The sequence below is a fragment of the Drosophila sechellia genome, chromosome X, assembly GCF_004382195.2.
Source record: "Drosophila sechellia strain sech25 chromosome X, ASM438219v1, whole genome shotgun sequence".
In the NCBI taxonomy this organism is placed as follows: Eukaryota; Metazoa; Arthropoda; class Insecta; order Diptera; family Drosophilidae; genus Drosophila; species Drosophila sechellia.
The window spans coordinates 10,730,990-10,748,208 of NC_045954.1; the positions used below are offsets into that span (position 1 = coordinate 10,730,990).

Here is a 17,219-nt window from a genome sequence, read left to right on the forward strand (position 1 = left end):
TATTTCTTCAATTGCAACAAAAATAGTTGTCCAAAAGTGGAATGTCATACATCGTTGAATTCGTAACAAAATTCCCTGTCGAGCTGTATTCTCACCTTGAAACTTTTATTTTTGACCATTTTTTTGCAAATTTTAATGATGGTACCCCTTATCAAAAATGCGAAAATTTGTCAAAATTTTTATTTTTGTGAATCATGAAAATAGTGATAGGGATAGTTAGCTATGCTTATTAGCAGCACAAAATAGTCGTCATTTTAGCGGTGATATCGTTTTTAGCCAAGTTATGGAGAAAACCCCATTTGTAAATATTCAAATTTTGGCAATATTATTATTTACTTTTTTTTTTTGCTAAAAAATAATCAGTATTTTCTCAATAGCAATAAAAATACTTGTGCAAAAGTGGAAATCCCCATACATCTTTGAATTCTTAACAAATTGCGCAATCCACCCGCATTCAAACTGGGAAACATTTAATTATGTTAGTTTTCGCAAATTTCCCGTTTCACATTACAAATATTTTGTTTTTTCATTTGGCAAGAAGTTTACGGAGCTTGTTGTGTATGTAGATATTGTAAAAATTTTAAAATGAAGTCTAGATGCTTAACAGCAGGTATTGTTGCCATTGGTCCCCTGCCTATCTTTGCCAGCAAATTTGATTGGTTCATCTGGTGGGTCTTTAGTGTCCTCCTCCGCTTCCTGACCAGCTGGCAAGCGATTTGGGGTGCAAAGCACAAGACGATTGTATATGCCAACTGACAACGTGTTGAATACGTCATTTACATTCGCTCCACTCTTGGCGGAAACCTCATGAAAGCCGATTGCCCGAAGATTGGCATAGTTGAACCCCTGCTCCAGGCGCACCTGGCGATTATCCAGATCATCACATTTGTTGCCCACCAGCAGGACATTCACCGACTCCGGACACATGCGGTGTATCTCCTCCAGCCACCCATCGATGCTTCGGAAACTTTTGGACGACGTTATGTCGTAGACGAGCAATATGCCAGTGGCACCGCGATAATAGGACGGCAGCAGCGACTTGAAGCGCTCGTCGCCGGCGGTGTCCCAGATCTGCAGCATCACCATCCGACCGGTCACCTCCACGCTGCGCACCCTGAAATCTATGCCCACCGTGCACACGTATTTTTCGGTGAATCGGTCATCCGAGAAACGCATCAGCAGGCAGGATTTGCCCACGCCGCAGTCACCCAGGACGAGGATCTTGAACAAATAGTCGTAGTTTCTCATCGTCAATTCGGTTTGGTTTAATATGTACAACGATTCGACTGAAGTGACAATTGTAGCTTAGCTTGTTCTGGGCTTCTGATTTTTTTTTTGGGAAAGAATGTTTCAACAAAATGTTTTAAAGTAAAAAAAATTTTAGGGATAGGTAGCTATGTTTTATTCTGCTGCACAAAACAGTCTTAATTTTAGCGGTGATATCATTTTTAGCCAAGTTATGGAACAAACCTCGTTTGTAAATAACAGATTTTTGGCCATATTTTTTTTTTAAATAAAATATGATCACTATTTCTTCGATCGCAATTAAAATAGTTGTCCAAAAGTGGAATGTCATACCTCGTTGAATTCGTAACAAAATTTCCTATCGAGCTGTATCCCAAGTTGGAAATCAAAATTTTTTGCTATTTTTTGCAAATTTTGATGATGTTACCCCTTATCAAAAATGCGAAAATTTGTCAAAATTTTTATTCTTTATTTTAGCTGTGCCACCTTTTTTGGCCAAGTTATGGAGAAAACCCCGTTTGTAAATATTCAAATTTTGGCAATATTATTATTTTGTTTTTTTTTTTTTTGCTAAAAAATAATCAGTATTTTCTCAATAGCAATAAAAATATTTGTCCAAAAGTGGAATGTCATACCTCGTTGAATTCGTTACAAAATTCCCTATCGACCTGTATTCCAAGTTGGAAATAAAATTTTTTTGCTATTTTTTGCAAATTTTGATGATGTTACCCCTTATCAAAAATGCGAAAATTTGTCAAAATTTTTATTTTTGGGAATCATAAAAACAGTGATAGGGATAGTCAGCTATGTTGATTAGCAACACAAAACCGTCTTTATTTTAGCTGTGCCACCTTTTTTGGCCAAGTTATGGAGAAAACCCCGTTTGTAAATATTCAAATTTTAGCAATATTATTATTTTGTTTTTTTGGGTAAAAAATAATCAGTATTTTTGCAATAGCAATAAAAATATTTGTCCAAAAGTGGAATGTCATACCTCGTTGAATTCGTTACAAAATTCCCTATCGACCTGTATTCCAAGTTGGAAATAAAATTTTTTTGCTATTTTTTGCAAATTTTGATGATGGTACCCCTTATCAAAAATGCGAAAATTTGTCAAAATTTGTATGTTTGGGAATCATGAAAATAGTGATAGGGATAGTTAGCTCTATTGATTAGCTGCTCAAAATAGTCTTTCATTTTGCTCTGCGCCGTTTTTTAGTCAAGCTGTGATGAAAACTCCGCTCGTAAATGTCGCATTTTGGCAATACCCCTTATTTTCCGTCCAAAAGTATTCAGTTTTAGTCGGTTTAGTCAGTGTTCCTATCCTTGGTCTTGTGGCTTTGCTATAGAAACATAGATATATTGGAGGCCTGTTTCTTGGAAGCTACCTGGCTTGATTTTCTTTTCGGCGCCTTGAAGCTCAGTGGGTCTCAGTGGCTCCAGCGAGATTCCAGCGCCATATAAGCACCATCTGCGCATGGTTGATATTCATAGTTGGCGCACGTCCATCACTCGAATGGAGCTTCAGGTGTAGTGCTTACTTTTCTTTTCTCTTTTTGTTTGACACTTGCAACGGGTATGCACTTTTCGCCAATCAAAGATGTTGGTAAAGAGTTTTCCAATTTCATTATAAATATTTGATGAAATCATTAATTACGCTTATCAGCGAAACGTTTATTCAAAGTGAAATTTGTGTAAATTTTTATTAATTGAAAAACAAATATATAAATTAAAAGCCCATTTAGTTATTCGAAAATGCAAAACATGCTAAGTTAGTTTGCATAGTTAGGAACTAAACTTTCTTTAATCATACTACCCCAGGGTATTTCCGCTACGCGTTGTGCATTCAGATTTTGTTTGATCAACAAAATGTTTTCCATTTTCCCGCACATTTCTCCCCTTTTTCCTCTTCAGCTCTTTGCCGTTTGAAGTTTTTTCTTAATTCAATTCATTTTATGCGTGAAAACTCGTTAAACGCCAAAGCTGCCCAGTCAGACTGACCCATCTGACCAATCTGAGTGGCAGATGTGGAGAGGAGTTTGGAATGGCCAAAGAGCAGTCGGAACAGTTAGCTGAGCAGGGGGAATGGGAATCGCAGCCGGAGAAAGACTTTCCCGCTCTTTCTCCGGAGGGGCTTTACGCTCGGCTTGGCCAAGAGTCGCGAGAGCCAAGAGATTTCGGTTTTCACTCCGCTCAGTTGGTCTTCTTGGACTTGGTTTTAACTTGGCTTAAAGCCGTTCTGCGGCTCTGCCACTTGCTCTCCTCGGCTGCGAGTGAAATGGCCAGTTGGCTCTTTTCCATTTTGACCAGATTGCGTTGGCCAGTTTCAGCCAAGACAGTTTTAAGTTTTTAGCTTTTAGTTTTCAGTCGTTAGTTGTTACGAATGTGCGGTAACGGCACCACGCAGCGCGCTCTCGTATCGAATTCTTTTGGCCTTTTTGCCGCCTTCGAATTGACCAAGTTTAAGCTTCGATAGCTTCATTTTTTGTGTTTTTTATTTTTTTTATTTGTGCTCTGTTGTGCTAAAATGCTTTTCCCATGGGCCAATACAAAAAGCTGGCCCGGACTGACCCAGAAAATAGCGTAAACAAATGTATGATGACAAATCAAGTGGTTTCGATTGAATGGCCATAACCGGACTACAGATAAGCCACCACCGAACTTTTGTGGGAGCAGTTCGAAAAAGTCTCAAAAAGATCACAGCCAATCTGTTTGGAGAAAAGCACTTTCCATTACCATTTTCCAAGAAGTTTGTTTTCTAACAGTTAGCGAACTGTTGCTAAAAAGTCAGTGAAATCGGATGAGTAAAACAGGCTCATTGATTGCTGATAATTATTTGTGATTTACATTAATAATTGTTTATATCCTACTAAACAAAGCATCTGCTTTGTTTTAACCATAATGAAAACACTTTCAATTTGGCGAATATATTATTAAATCCATTTCTAATCACCATTCGATTTAATTAGTTGCCAAATCATATCATACACATGCAATTTATACTGAGGCAGTGTAGTAATATCAAAATATTGGATGACTGGATCGAACTGCACTCCCATTGTCCATCCCATGGCTTGTTATTATAATGGTTACTTCATTCCGATCGTAGATTGGCAAACAATTTGCCCAACCATCCGTGCTGGCTGAAAAACGCGCAACTCAGCATTGATTCCAATTATATGGCCATATTTTCGAACTGCTCTTACAGAGATAACTCATTTATATATATATATATATATATAAACAAAAAAACAGAGGCGACGATCGGCGGATTTTCGCCAGTCCATCAAGTGGAAAGACAAACTGCAAATGGCAAATTAAAATAAATTGAGGCAGAAAAGCGTAAAAAAATAACAAGAAAAAGTAACAAATACGGCACGCATTTAACTGCATTGCCAATTTCCACACATCGAATAAGAAAATACAAATAGAAATAAATAAAAATGAAATAAAAACTACAACCAATAGCTGCAAAAATCGCGTATACGTATGGCTTGATGTGTGTGTCCGACCATCGAATCCAATCCATTCAACACTCATTGTGCGGGAAACGCTGGCCGCTGCGGTTCGCTTTTCATTTTTCGCCGTTCGACGTCCGCGTTTTCCTCGACTTGTTGTTGATGTTTCTGTTTTTCTTGTTTTTTTTTTTTTGTTTGTTTGCACGAACCGAACCGCTGTGCAAACAATATATTTGAACATTCGCCATGGTGCAATATAGAGCCTGCAGGCCGTCCATCACAATGCATTAACTTTCACTGAGACGCTGGCCTTATGGCAATGGTCGTGACTGTAGTCGCCACCTGATCCTGAACCTAGGAGCTCGCAGCTCGGAGCCAAGCGTTTGCCAAGGATGTCGCAGAGCGTGCGGGCCAGCAAGTCCTCCTCCTGCCCGGCGGTGCAACTGACCTCCGGCGGCGGGAGTGTGCCCCACAAGTTCAGCAGCATTGTCAACAAGGTGGAGTCGCTGATTAGCAAAATGCACCACGATAAGGTCAACAACTTTAAGTTGCTGCAGCAGCAGGGTCAGCAGCAGGACCAGGATCCGAATCGAGAGAGGGATAGGGATGGGGATCGAGGAGCTCAAGATGATGGCGAACAGGAGTGCAAATGCGCCTCCTTGGACTCCCTGAACAACCTGACGGATGAGGAGCACGAGATGCTCTATACGGACTCGGATGATGCGGAAATAGCGCACATCACGGGCACCACAGCGGCCCAGGTGCACCATGCCCAAATTCAGATGCAGTCGCTCCACCAGCAGCAGCAGCAACAGCAGCACATCCGACGCAGTGATCTCGACCAGCTGACCAATGAGAGTATTCGGGAGCTGAATGAACAGTGCTGCGTCTCGTTGGGAATGCACGAGGCTGGCGGGGATCTGTGTGGATCCGGCTCAGGCGGGGATCTCGGAATGGCCAACGACAATGCCTGGAGCGTTGAGGAGGACATCGTGTACAAGTGCTGCACCACCGCCACACTCACATCCAACTCCTCCGCCGGCAGTCTGTGCGAGCAGTGCTGTTTGGAGGAGCAGCTCAACTTCAAGATGCAAATGAGCCAAAGAGATGACAATAACAACAACGAGGAGCAGGATATGCCACACATGGAGTCACATCCCACCTCCAGTTCCAGCTGCTCTCCAGCTCCTGCTTCTGTACCAGCCTCTGCTCCAGCTCCTGGTCCTGCTCCTGCTCCTTCTCCCATCACCACCTCCAATTTGATTGCCTTTCAAGGCGGAAACAATCCGTTGGCATCTACGGCCCTGCTAATCCCGGGTGGAAACAAGACGCGGCGGGTCAGCAATGCCAGTAGTGGATCCGTCAGTCGCATGGAGACCATTCTTGAGGAGCCAACGGAGTCGAAGATCTCGGTCAAGGAGATCCTGGCGCGATTCGAGACAATGAACTCCAATGAGGTAACATTTTTAGGGATTTATTGTATCTGCATCGAATCCTTCTGGTACTTTTATTACTTAAATTCAGTGAAATGAAATCTATTTCATCTATTTATCTTTATCAAACCGTTGAAACTGTATCGAGTATACACAATTTTTCCACCAATTTCGGAGGTAAAAACAAATGAGAAGTTAATCAAATATGATCGCTTTTCAGCGGCCCACCAAAAAGCCAAAAAAAAAGACAACAAATCATGGGCTCGTTTTCAAAGCTTCGGTTATGGAGGTAATAGGGGTGTGAGATGAATGATCGTGGTGCTCAAGTCTAACGGTGTTATTAAGTCGACACATAATCGCATTATTAGCGTGGCCAGACGCACTCCGTCTTGGCCCGTCTGTCTGTTCGTCCAAACAAAACCGTCGAAAGCCCACCAACCCATCAGCCCACTGAGCAGTCTCTTACATCACGAACCTCATTGCTGGGCAACCTGGTTGGTGGTTGGTGGGCTAATTAGCGGGTAAAGTGGTGATTTCGGGTCTTGATTATATAAGACTGAGTGATACAGTGAAGTCGGGGTCTCCACTATGTCAACATTGTTAGTGGGCAACAAAGGAGTAGGGAAATCATCTTTTTCGGGCACTCATTGAATTTTCCAATGGATCACCAGGCTGATCTTTCTTTTCCACTGGTTTCAGTTCTTCCAAATGATATTGAAGTTAGATCTGGAAGGGATCTTAACTGAAACTTTATGTACTCACTGGAAGTTCAAAGTTAGAAGATACTTTGTTAGATTTAGATACTGCATCACATCTTGCCGGGGATGGTTAATCTTAAGTATAGAGAATGTTACAAAGTCTCCTATTCACTGAACAGTGGTTTAAATGAATCCCCTAATTGTGCTTAATCGATCTTGTCCAGCTGGAAGAGGTTGAATTGAGTTGAGCACGGGGAATGGGTTGGGATGTGCGTATTGCACGTTCTAAATTCCCTGGCGAACTTTCTTGCCCCCGGAAAATGAGGAGCGTGCTGGATCAAAAAGATGCCATCACGTTTATAGTTCGGGTTCGATGACCACTCGGTGTGCGATCCATAAAAACAAAAGATTAAAGACAATGGGAACTGCTGAATGGGATGGGTTGCTCGCTTGCTTGGATGGATGGATGGATGGTGACCCACAAAGATGCAGGCTGTACGATAGTACAATATGGGTTATTATACTTCTATACGAGCGCCATGAAAAAAACCGCATTATAATCTAACCGTAATTTGATTTAAATAATTTAATTACACTCTTTTCGTGTGTGTGTGTGGTGTTTTTTTTGTTGTTTCGTATTGTGCGTCTTTATTGCTTTCCAGCTGCGCCAATAGTAAATTACTTTAATGTCTTTCGACCATCCGCTGCAGTTTGGTCCGCCGTAAATCCATCCAAAACGGACGGACAACTGGCATTAATTTCGAATTTTTAATTAACTGAAGCTCAGGCAAAACAAAGAAATACCGCGGCACACACGATGAAATTCGTATGAAATAACACAAAGCCAGCCAAGTCAGCTAGCTAGCCAAAAAGAAAGTTTTAGCGGTCACTTAGAAATTACAGTCCGAATTTAACTCTTGTTTTTGCCCACCATCACATGCGTGCGTGTGTGCGAGTGCTTTTTGCTGTGACTGTGCGAGAATTATCGCGCTGCAAGTCGAGTGCCACTGGTAACTGGAGCATCTAGAGTCCACCGATTCAGGCCATCTGACCCAGTTGGTAGCCGCCCGGTTCCAGTTCTAGTATGCTGCGATATAGTACCATACCCACATACCCATTTCTGCTGTTAACATAAGACTTGGCCCCGTTTTTTTTTGTTTTTGGCTGACAGCTAACAGCTTCTCGATTGCATCCAGACAGCCAGACGAGTCCCCAAAAGCTTCTGGCCGGGATTAGGCACTTGGACGTGGGTGATCCGCGTCCCAAGGCGATCTCGATTGGATGTCTGGCACTTAACAATGGTTCCTGCTGAGCATGTTGGTGCACCCACGCCATTGATGAAGTTGCATGTTCTTGTGCTCTTTCTTGGTAAAGAAATTGTTTTTTTTTGGTAAAATATGGTAAATAGTAATACCATTCTTGAGCATATTAAGCAACATTAATTGCCCAAAGGATTGCACATGAAATTAACCACCAACGAAAAACAGAGATGCGTGAAAATGTATGGTAGCTCAACTTGCTTTCGTTACATTACTTATGGTTTACTTGTGGTTTCTAGCCGCAGTTAAGAAATCTGAAAATAGAGACTGGGAAATGTCCGAAAATCATGCATAATTTATGAACTAAAAACCGCTGTTATGTTTAGAAACCTGTTGGTTTGCTATGAAATATTGATACCCATACGAAAATGAAGAAATGGGAATACTTACTGATTGTTGATTGACTTAAGCGAGTCGCCAGATTGATTTTGGTAGCTCTGGAAATGATATCACCATTTAATCCACTTTTCTTTGGTGCATTTCAGTTTGATTAAAAAATAGTTGCAATACCAAAAACAATCTTCGTCTACAACCAGTTGGGTGTAATGATGAGTTCGTATTGATTTTATGTTTTTTACTTTCCTGCAGTGGTTTTTCACGTTGCTGGCCAAAATTTGAACAATGCGCATAATTTTTCACATATGGCAAGTTGATTGATTGGTGAAAGATTTCCGCTTTCATAAACAACAACTTTTACTAATCTCTTCTCGCATGAGCGTGTAAAATGCAATTGTGTGGTAGTTGGGAGTATATATACTTTCGTACTTATCTATATAGCCAAATATTTATGGCTGCGTGCCTGTGGGGGCGTGCAGGAAAGAAGAAGACAAAAAAGGCGAAAAAAAGAAAGCAATTGCAACAAATTGCACCAAATAATTGAATGCAAGCAATAAAAGTGAAAAATCACAAATGCCAGCAAACACTTTCGTTGCCAAAATCGCTCGTATCGCCGCCGATCGCCAATATCCAATCCCCGCCAGCTGTCACCGGGCAATATGGGAGCATAAATCATCGGCCACGCCCCCTTCCCGCACTGCAACGGGATGGGCGTCAATGCGAGCAAATGGCAGTCGAACGGCGGCAACTGGTTGCTGGTCGTCGAGTTGGCCAAAAAGGCGCCCAGCAACTTTCACATGCCATTGACATGGCCAGCAAAACTAAAAAGAAAAAAAATATATATGCGATTGGCGGGCTGCAAGTTGCAAGTTGCACGCTGCAAGTCAATTAACAAATTGCTGCCTCTCTCAACTCTGCACGGTAAAAAAAATAATTGTAATCGCCAGAAAAGTCGACTTTCGAAACTAATTTGTAATCCTTAAGTCGCATCTCAACCGAATTTTATGCTTATAAATTCCACAACCAATTATAAGTCATTTTTAATTTGTGTGTTTAAATATTTAATAATAGTTGTATTGATTTGAATATTCTGGCAATCAAAATTATGAAATGCTTTGATTTTAAATTCACTAAAAAAGAAATGTTTATTTGCATTATTTTTGATCAGTGTTCCAGCTAAAATATATGAACATGCCATCTTGCAATTGAGTTTGAAAGTTATTTCTGTGTAAAACATTGGCGGTCATCTTTTTTGCAAATTGATTAATCAGCTATTAAAAAGCGCAGCGTTAACATTAATTAAACACTTATCCTGGCCTAAAACACCTTGATGATCTAATCGTAACATTGATTTTGTAATAAATGTTCGACCATCATATTTTATTATTGTTAAAATAGATATATTATACTAGTTAGTCTTAGGATACTTATTTAAAATCATAAAGATTGAACTGTAAGGTTCTTTAAATAATAAATTATTTTATCCTTTCCCCCCCTGCAGTCACAATCAAAGGCCTCCACTTTGTCGTCGGGCGCCCGAGCCGCCGCCCAGACATTGAATGTGCCGCTGGAGCGCCTGGAATCCCGCCAGGCGCACGCCCAGCGCAACGAGCACGGCGTGGATGGCGGATCACGGCAGATTGAGCAGCTGCAGCAGTCGGAACTGCATCACCACCTGCAGCAGCAGCAACAACAGCAACAGCACCATCAGCAGCAGCAACAACAGCAGCAGTTGGAGGACGCTCTGGAGGAGCACCAGATGGCCGCCGATCACCAGCAGCAGCAGCAGCAGTTGGGTCAGCAGCAGGGTCAGCAGCAGCGCTTCCTCAAGCAGCAGAGCTACCTGCACTCCGCCCGGAAGTCGAATGCTGGTCAACAGCCCTCGTCGCTGACCAACGGACAGCTGCATCACCAGGAGCAGATGCTGCAGCAGCAACAGCAGCAGTCGCAGTCCCTGCCGCATCACGACCTGGATGCCAATTATCTGCAGGACGAGAGCAATGGTGGCACTCCACCGTCGGTCACCAAGTACTCGCTGCTCCAGTTCGCCATGCAGCACTTCCGCAATGAGTGAGTTTCTATTTCAAGTGGGATGGGGCATGGGTTGGGTTTGGCCAAGGGACATGATTCTAATGGGTATATCTGTGATTCCTTTGCAGCCAACTGAGGGACGCTGACCGCCACCACGAGCGGCACCAGTCCGCCGCGAACCGCTCCTATGCGGAACTGGTCAAGTGGCAGGGCCACGCCATACGCCTGCCGCTCCTCCGACTTCCAAATGACCTGGCGCCACTGGCGCTCGAGTGCTTCGACTGCATCCTGCGCTACTGCGGCGATATACCGCTGGATCCCGACCTCACCGAGGTCAAGTGCGTCTACACTGTGCTCATGGTGAGTGTTGTGCCCGGCTTCTTGGTTCATAGTTCTGGGTTCTGGGTTCTGTATTCTGGGTTCTGGGTTAGCCAAACCGGTTGGAATCGGTGACTTTGAGGTGGTCCCACAAATATGTGCAACTGGTTTCGGGCGACAACTGAATCGCAGGCCGTTCTGCTGCCCTAGAAATTCGACTTAAGCACCCGAACCGAAAATAGTTTGGATGTGGACACCTCAAAGTCAGAAAGGAAAGGAAAATGAAGATCGTTTTACAAGTCAGTGGATCACGAGAGTACCTTATCACATATAGTTAGAAGATAAAGGATGTGCAATCCAATAAAGCAATATTGATAAGCAATGTTGATAAAGCAGCTTTTAGCTTTTGGGTAAAATGTGACCACTTGACAAGTTCCAGTTTTGCAAAACTTGATTTGAGTTGCAAACAGGAAGAGTTGTTATATAAAGTCAGCAATCGGAAGTCTTTTAAGTTGTATCTTGAACAAACCAAACTGTCAGTTTCCGTATTGAACATGTATGATTTCAGTTGTGGTTATCAAGGAAGAAGACTTTCAAGCCGGATATTTATATTGGAATAATAATATTCAACTTATTTGACTAATTTGTTCCAAATGTTTCCTTTTTAACCAACAGCATTGTCACAAATACTTGGCCCTGCGCGACGAGGTCTACTGCCAGCTGATGAAGCAGACGACGGCCAATCGGTCACCATGTCCGGATAGCTCGCAGCGTGCCTGGCGCCTGCTCAGCATCCTGGCGGCATACTTTGGCTGCTCGGACGCACTGCGTCCCTACCTGATGGAGCACTTGACCTCGGCGGCATCCGATCGTCGCCGTTCCTGTCACGGCACAGCGGCCGTTTGCCTGACCAATCTCCGAAAGACGGCCCGCTGCGGCGGCCGCAAGAATGTGCCCAGTGTGGAGGAAGTGACGGCTGTGTCCGCTGGACGTTCAGCCAGGCGACAAATCTACCGCCTGCCCGGCGGAGCGGAGCGTGTGGTCAACACCCGTTGCTCCACCGTGGTGGCTGATGTCATTGCCGAACTGTGCGCCCTCCTGGGCGTGGAATCCGAGGCGGAGCAGCAGGAGTTCTCGCTGTACTGCATCGTCCAGGGTGATGCGTTCACCATGCCGCTGGCCGCCGATGAGTATATCCTTGATGTGACCACGGAGCTGCTCAAGTCCGGACAGCCCTTCTACCTGATCTTCTGCCGATCCGTTTGGCACTTCGCCTTGAAACGAGAACCGGCTCCCATGCCGCTCTACGTGGAGGTGCTCTTCAACCAGGTGGCACCTGATTACCTAGAGGGTCTGCTGCTGGAACTACCCGGCAATGGAGTGCCCGTGCCGGAAATGGTCAGGGATATGGCGAGAATCGCTGCCCTGCTCCATCGGGCCGCCGATCTGAGTCACGTGCCCGCGATGAAGGAGATCAAATTCTTGCTGCCCAAGCCGGCGCTGGGTATCCGTGAGATCCGACCTGCCCAGTGGGTGGGTCTCGTTCAGTCAGCGTGGCCGCAGGTGGCAAACCTGAGTCCCGGCCAGGTGAAGGCGCAGTTCCTCAACGTGCTGGCCACCTGGCCGCTCTTCGGCAGCAGCTTCTTCGCAGTGAAGCGCATTTGGGCGGAGGAGGGTCCGCATGTGGAGGATAACCATAGTCCCATGTGGCGGGATCTCATCCTGGCGCTCAATCGACGTGGCGTCCTCTTCCTGGATCCCAATACACACGAGACCCTGCAGCACTGGAGCTTCATGGAGGTCATTTCCACGCGAAAGGTGAGGAGTTGGTGAGGAATTGAAAACTGTATTGCTTACTGAATTTATATTATTGCAGGTTCGCTCGGAGGATGGCGCCCTCTTCCTGGACATGAAGGTGGGCAATCTGATGCAGCAGCGCGTGATCCGCGTCCAAACGGAGCAGGCCCACGAGATCTCGCGCCTGGTGCGCCAGTACATAACCATGGCGCAGATCAGTCAGCGCGACAAGCGGGAGCTCAACTAAGGCAACCAGGATTGCTCTTGCAATACCCATTATTATTATTATAATTATTATGATTATTCGTATCGATATTGTATTGAGTTATTATTCTCTCTCCCATATTTCCACATATTTTTTTGTCGATTCGTAAGTCCCCCCTACCAGTTACATATATTTATTAACACCCATATGCAGGAGTCATATGTATGTTTAGATGTCTATGTTGTGCTGGTTTCCATATCCCAATTTTCGATACCCAATCCAATCGTACTACCCCCAACTCGGTGGCGCTAAGATGGCCATATAGATCCCCCTTCAAACCCGAACTCGTAGTCCCCCATTTGTCTTAAGTTTAAGCGAACCAAGTGCAATCCGAGTGCAGGAATTGAACTCCCACAGGCTCTGAGTCCAATCCTCTAATCCCCTATCCCTATTTCGATTCAACGACTTCTTGTAGAACTTAAGATTAGCAAACTTTAATAATATCATTTTTTTTTTGACATTTGTTAAATCGAAAATTGCTTAGCTTAATCCCTAAAATTATCATAAATAAATACAATTTATATATGTATATCTATCGCAATGGATGGAGTTTTTTAATTGGATGTTTCATTCATTAGTTTATAAATATTCAAAAAAAAATAGCTTTGAGATGCTGGATAAGTGGCCCTTAACTGAGCAATGCGTATATAAAAGAGGGATTACTTGTCATTTGTCAGTTTCTTAACTATATAATATTTGGTATGAGTTGATCGCTGTCATCCTCCTCGTCGTCCTCGTCCTCATCCTCCTCCTCATCGTACTCGCCATCCTCATCCTCCTCATCATCCTCGTCATCTTCGTCCTCTTCCTCGTCCGCCACATTTGGCTTATCCTTGTGGCTGGTCACGGATGTTGCTGCTGTTGTAGCCGTTGGTGCTGTTGTTGCTGTTGCTGTTCCTGTTCCAGCTGGCGCCAAATTTGCTATTGTTTGCTCCTGGCTAGCAACGATGGGCGGCGGGGGGCGTGGCTGAGGTCCTGTCGCTGCCGTCACACTTGTTGCATTACCCTTTACGGCTTTTTCGCCGGATGTGAGGGGAATCGGGGTGGCACGCCTCGTTGTAACGGCGCTTAACGCTTCATTAGTCGCATTGTGGCTGCCAGTTCCAGTTGCCACCACCAATGTCGTCCTTGTGGCGTTGCTTTTGCCGGGTAGTGGATTCATGGGTCCTGCTCCAGCTCCTGCTCCTGCGGCTGCCACGTTGGCTGCGGTGTCATTTTTCCGCCGCTCCGGCTCGTTACCCGCTGGCAACTTTTCCCCAACCAGCCCGCCTCCTGGCGCGCTGTCATCGGGCACACCTGTGCCGATGTCCTGCTGCCCGTTCTGGTCCAGTTCGCCATCTAGTTCCAGTTCGAGTTCGGCGGGTGTGGGCGGTGTGATTCGCGGTGGCACCTCTGAGGTCAGCAGAAAGTCATCGCGTATCTCGCAGTTCTTGCCCAGAAATCCCTGCCGGCACTGGCACTGGAAGCTCCCATCCTCGCGACTCAGCGAAGTGCACTTGCCCCCGTTTTCGCACGTGTCCGGATGCTCCACGCAGTAGGTGAGCTCTGTGGGTCAACTCGGTCAATTCCCCGTGGGCATGGTCGCATATACGGATATACTCACTCTCGTCGCACAGCATTCCGCCCCAGCCGGGATGGCAGTTGCACTCCCACGGCGCCTCGCAATCCCCATTGGCACATCCCGGATACGGGAAGCACTTGTCGCACTGGCTGCCCGTCCAGCCCACCTTGCAGCTGGAGAAGAAGGGGATGTCCGTGAAAATTGATGGCAAATATGGGTTAGTTTTGCTGTTAGTGCTAAGCTAACTGAGCCATAATGCTTGGGAATGTTAAATTAATGATTAAAACAGTTGACTTAGCCCAAAAGGGGCACTCCAGATTGCCGAACACATCTTGTGCATTTCCTTCATTGAAATGCTGCTCCTACTTACCGGCACTCGCCAGGTTTGCGGCAATATCCGTGCTGCTTGCTGCAATCTGGGTCACAGATTGCTGGAATGGCGGAATGGAGTTTGGGATTAGTAGGGTGGATGGTGGATCCCTTTGGTGATTGCAGGACTTACGCGTCTGGCAAAGTAGTCCGGTATAGCCGGGCAGGCAGAGGCATTCCAGTGGCTTGTTGCAGGTGCCGTGCTGACAGCCCGGCATCGTGGCGCACTCGGAGCAGGTGCGTCCGGCATAACCAATCCGGCAGCGGCACTCCCCAGGCGCTTCGCAATATCCACGGGTGCTGTGGCATCCGGTACGGCAACTTGCTATGGTTGCGCGCGGATTGGAGGAAACAAGCAATTGAGTAATCGGATTGGACAGAAATAGGAATTTTTGATCTGTTGTAAATGCTTTATAGCAAGTACAACCCCCAAAACGATATTAGTTCCCTATGTTTTAACTTAAGACCAATCGTGTAGTGGTTATCATTTTCCGGTAACTACTTACGTTCCGTGCAGAAGAGTCCCGCCCAGCCAGGCTTACAGATGCACTCGAATGGCTTGGTGCAACCGCCATGTTGGCACCCAGGAAGCGGGATGCACTTGTCGCAGAGTTCGCCGCTGTATCCGATGCGACATCTGCATTCCCCGGGTCGCTGGCAGTAACCTGTGAGATAGTGAGTTCAGGGGCCACAAGATAGGGAATCAGCTGAAGGAGTAAACATACCATTCATCGGGTCACAGCCCCTTCGACACATGGGCACCTGGCAAAGATCACCCTGCCACCCAGGAAGGCACTTAAAGTCACCTTTTTCATCGCAAACATAGTGTGCATTTTGTCGCAGTTTCTGTGATTTCTCACAGGCCTTGGGTAATCGGAAACTTTCGGGATTAGTTCGAGAAAATTATGAACTTCAGGTTCTCCAACTTACTCGCTGTTTCCAGAGTGGAATATTCGAATTACTACTTTGCCGCGCATCGAAGTTGCGTCTATAGGCATTCATTTCCTCCAATTTGAGGGCGGTGATCGCGGTCACCAGCAGGAGAGCCGCCTTTTTGTCTGACAACATATCTAAGACCGATTTAATATATTTATTTTGTATTTATTGTTGTCTCTTTTAATAAAAATTAAGTTTTCTTATACGTTTGACTACTCCGTTAAAATTCCCTTCAAATAATGTCTTTTATGTGTACATTAAAAGCAAGATCATCTAAGTTGGATCTAGCGACCTCTTCACAAAAAGTTTCTTAGACTTTAAACCAACTTAATGTGCTGAACTTTATGCCTGAATAAAGAAAAGCTAAGTGTAGGCCTTGTCAAATGTCTAGATGTTTTCGTTTATCGGCTTAAACGAAAAGTGTTTTCGTTTGGGCAAACTTAGACCGTTAAAAGAAATCGACGGCCCACGGCCCCTCGTCGCAATTAACATGTTCGAAGACAACTTTCTTCTCGGCCGAACCAAAAAGAACGGGAATCACACCGCCGACAGAGAACCGACAACCAAACAACCGATTTCTTGATGAATCACCACTGGCCAGAAGAAATGAAACTTAAAGAATGCAAATGCAAAGAATTACTCTTAACGGTGAAGACTGCAGCTTCTTGTCGGCGGTCCGTCTCGGTCTACGATCGCTTTGGGACTAATCAAGTAGCCGCCTCGTCGGACCAGCTGCCTCTGGCCGATCCTCGACTCTTTCTTCAAGTCTTCGCTCTTCTCTCTATCATTCTTCTGGCCTTCACCGTGAACTCGAAGCCGAGAGGCAAAGCCAGAGAAAGAGCGCTGAAAGGCACCTGACCATTGGTGGTAATTGGGTCAACCGGTAAACCCAAAACAGCTGAGTACTCAGCACAGTGGGTCCAGATATGGTTTTTATGGCCCTCTCTACTTTGGAAAAGAAGAAAACTATTACCACAAAATAAGAGAAGGAAATAATTCTGAATTTATCTAGGTTGAATAACTCATATTTAAAATAAATCCCCTAATTATAAAAGAATGACAATAGATTAAATGCTTTAACAGATTTTCTTCTTAAATGCCCGAAAACTATTTATTTTATTTCAAAACTACTTTCAACCCACTGTGCAGCACTCACGATCGAGTCACCAAACAAGTTGTAGATAAACCAGGATGGCTCAAGATTGCTATATGTTCAAAGACAAGATTGGTTTACTTTAAAATTATACTCGTTCTTTATTGAATGATCTCATTATTGGTTTAATTATAATTATAATAATTACTTCGACATTCGTGTGTACCTAAAATCCAGATTAATGCTAAGATCCAAACGTTAATTCCGACTCCAGAGGGTTGTCTGCCAGTTGGGTAACCAAAATTTTGTGGGCCTCAATCTTTTGCTTTTGACAAATGTATCATAAATGTTATGTATGTG

At 44.6% G+C, this 17,219-nt stretch overlaps 3 protein-coding genes across 4 annotated transcripts in view; 1 reads left to right on the forward strand and 2 right to left on the reverse strand.

The window, feature by feature from the left end:
• Positions 1 to 13,458, forward strand: part of LOC6617611 (unconventional myosin-XV) — a 32,232-nt gene extending 18,774 nt beyond the window's left edge. The window contains exons 1-5 of one of the 2 annotated variants that reach the window (XM_002041888.2): positions 5,051 to 6,160; positions 9,991 to 10,559; positions 10,649 to 10,880; positions 11,514 to 12,656; positions 12,715 to 13,441. In XM_002041888.2, the coding sequence (XP_002041924.2) occupies positions 5,096 to 6,160; positions 9,991 to 10,559; positions 10,649 to 10,880; positions 11,514 to 12,656; positions 12,715 to 12,882 (3,177 nt within the window). In that variant the 5' untranslated portion in view covers positions 5,051 to 5,095 and the 3' untranslated portion in view covers positions 12,883 to 13,441. Of the gene's footprint in view, positions 1 to 5,050; positions 6,161 to 9,990; positions 10,560 to 10,648; positions 10,881 to 11,513; positions 12,657 to 12,714 lie in introns of those variants that run through there. The other variant, XM_032724211.1, reaches the window with a different exon arrangement.
• LOC6617609 (ras-related protein RIC1) lies at positions 419 to 1,307 on the reverse strand. The gene has a single exon (XM_002041886.2). The coding sequence runs from the start codon at positions 1,246 to 1,248 to the stop codon at positions 601 to 603; it is 648 nt and encodes a 215-aa protein (XP_002041922.1). The 5' UTR covers positions 1,249 to 1,307; the 3' UTR covers positions 419 to 600.
• On the reverse strand, positions 13,435 to 16,468 carry LOC6617613 (protein jagged-2). Its single transcript, XM_032724212.1, has 8 exons — positions 16,407 to 16,468; positions 15,761 to 15,900; positions 15,556 to 15,694; positions 15,337 to 15,495; positions 14,964 to 15,155; positions 14,832 to 14,892; positions 14,504 to 14,634; positions 13,435 to 14,445 (listed from the first exon to the last, which is right to left on the reverse strand). Exons 2-8 carry the CDS (start codon positions 15,896 to 15,898, stop codon positions 13,586 to 13,588), a joined length of 1,680 nt encoding a protein of 559 aa, XP_032580103.1. The 5' UTR covers positions 15,899 to 15,900; positions 16,407 to 16,468; the 3' UTR covers positions 13,435 to 13,585.
• Positions 16,469 to 17,219: the final 751 nt, after the last annotated feature.

Coding starts and splice junctions, on each gene's coding strand:
- LOC6617613 (XM_032724212.1), bottom strand. CDS start 15,898: ATGTTGTCAGACAAAAAGGCGGCTCTCCTGCTGGTGACCGCGATCACC. Junction 15,695..15,760: donor TTCCACTCTGGAAACAGCGA/GTAAGTTGGAGA, acceptor CGATTACCCAAG/GCCTGTGAGAAATCACAGAA. Junction 14,446..14,503: donor CGGAATGCTGTGCGACGAGA/GTGAGTATATCC, acceptor GTTGACCCACAG/AGCTCACCTACTGCGTGGAG.
- LOC6617609 (XM_002041886.2), bottom strand. CDS start 1,248: ATGAGAAACTACGACTATTTGTTCAAGATCCTCGTCCTGGGTGACTGC.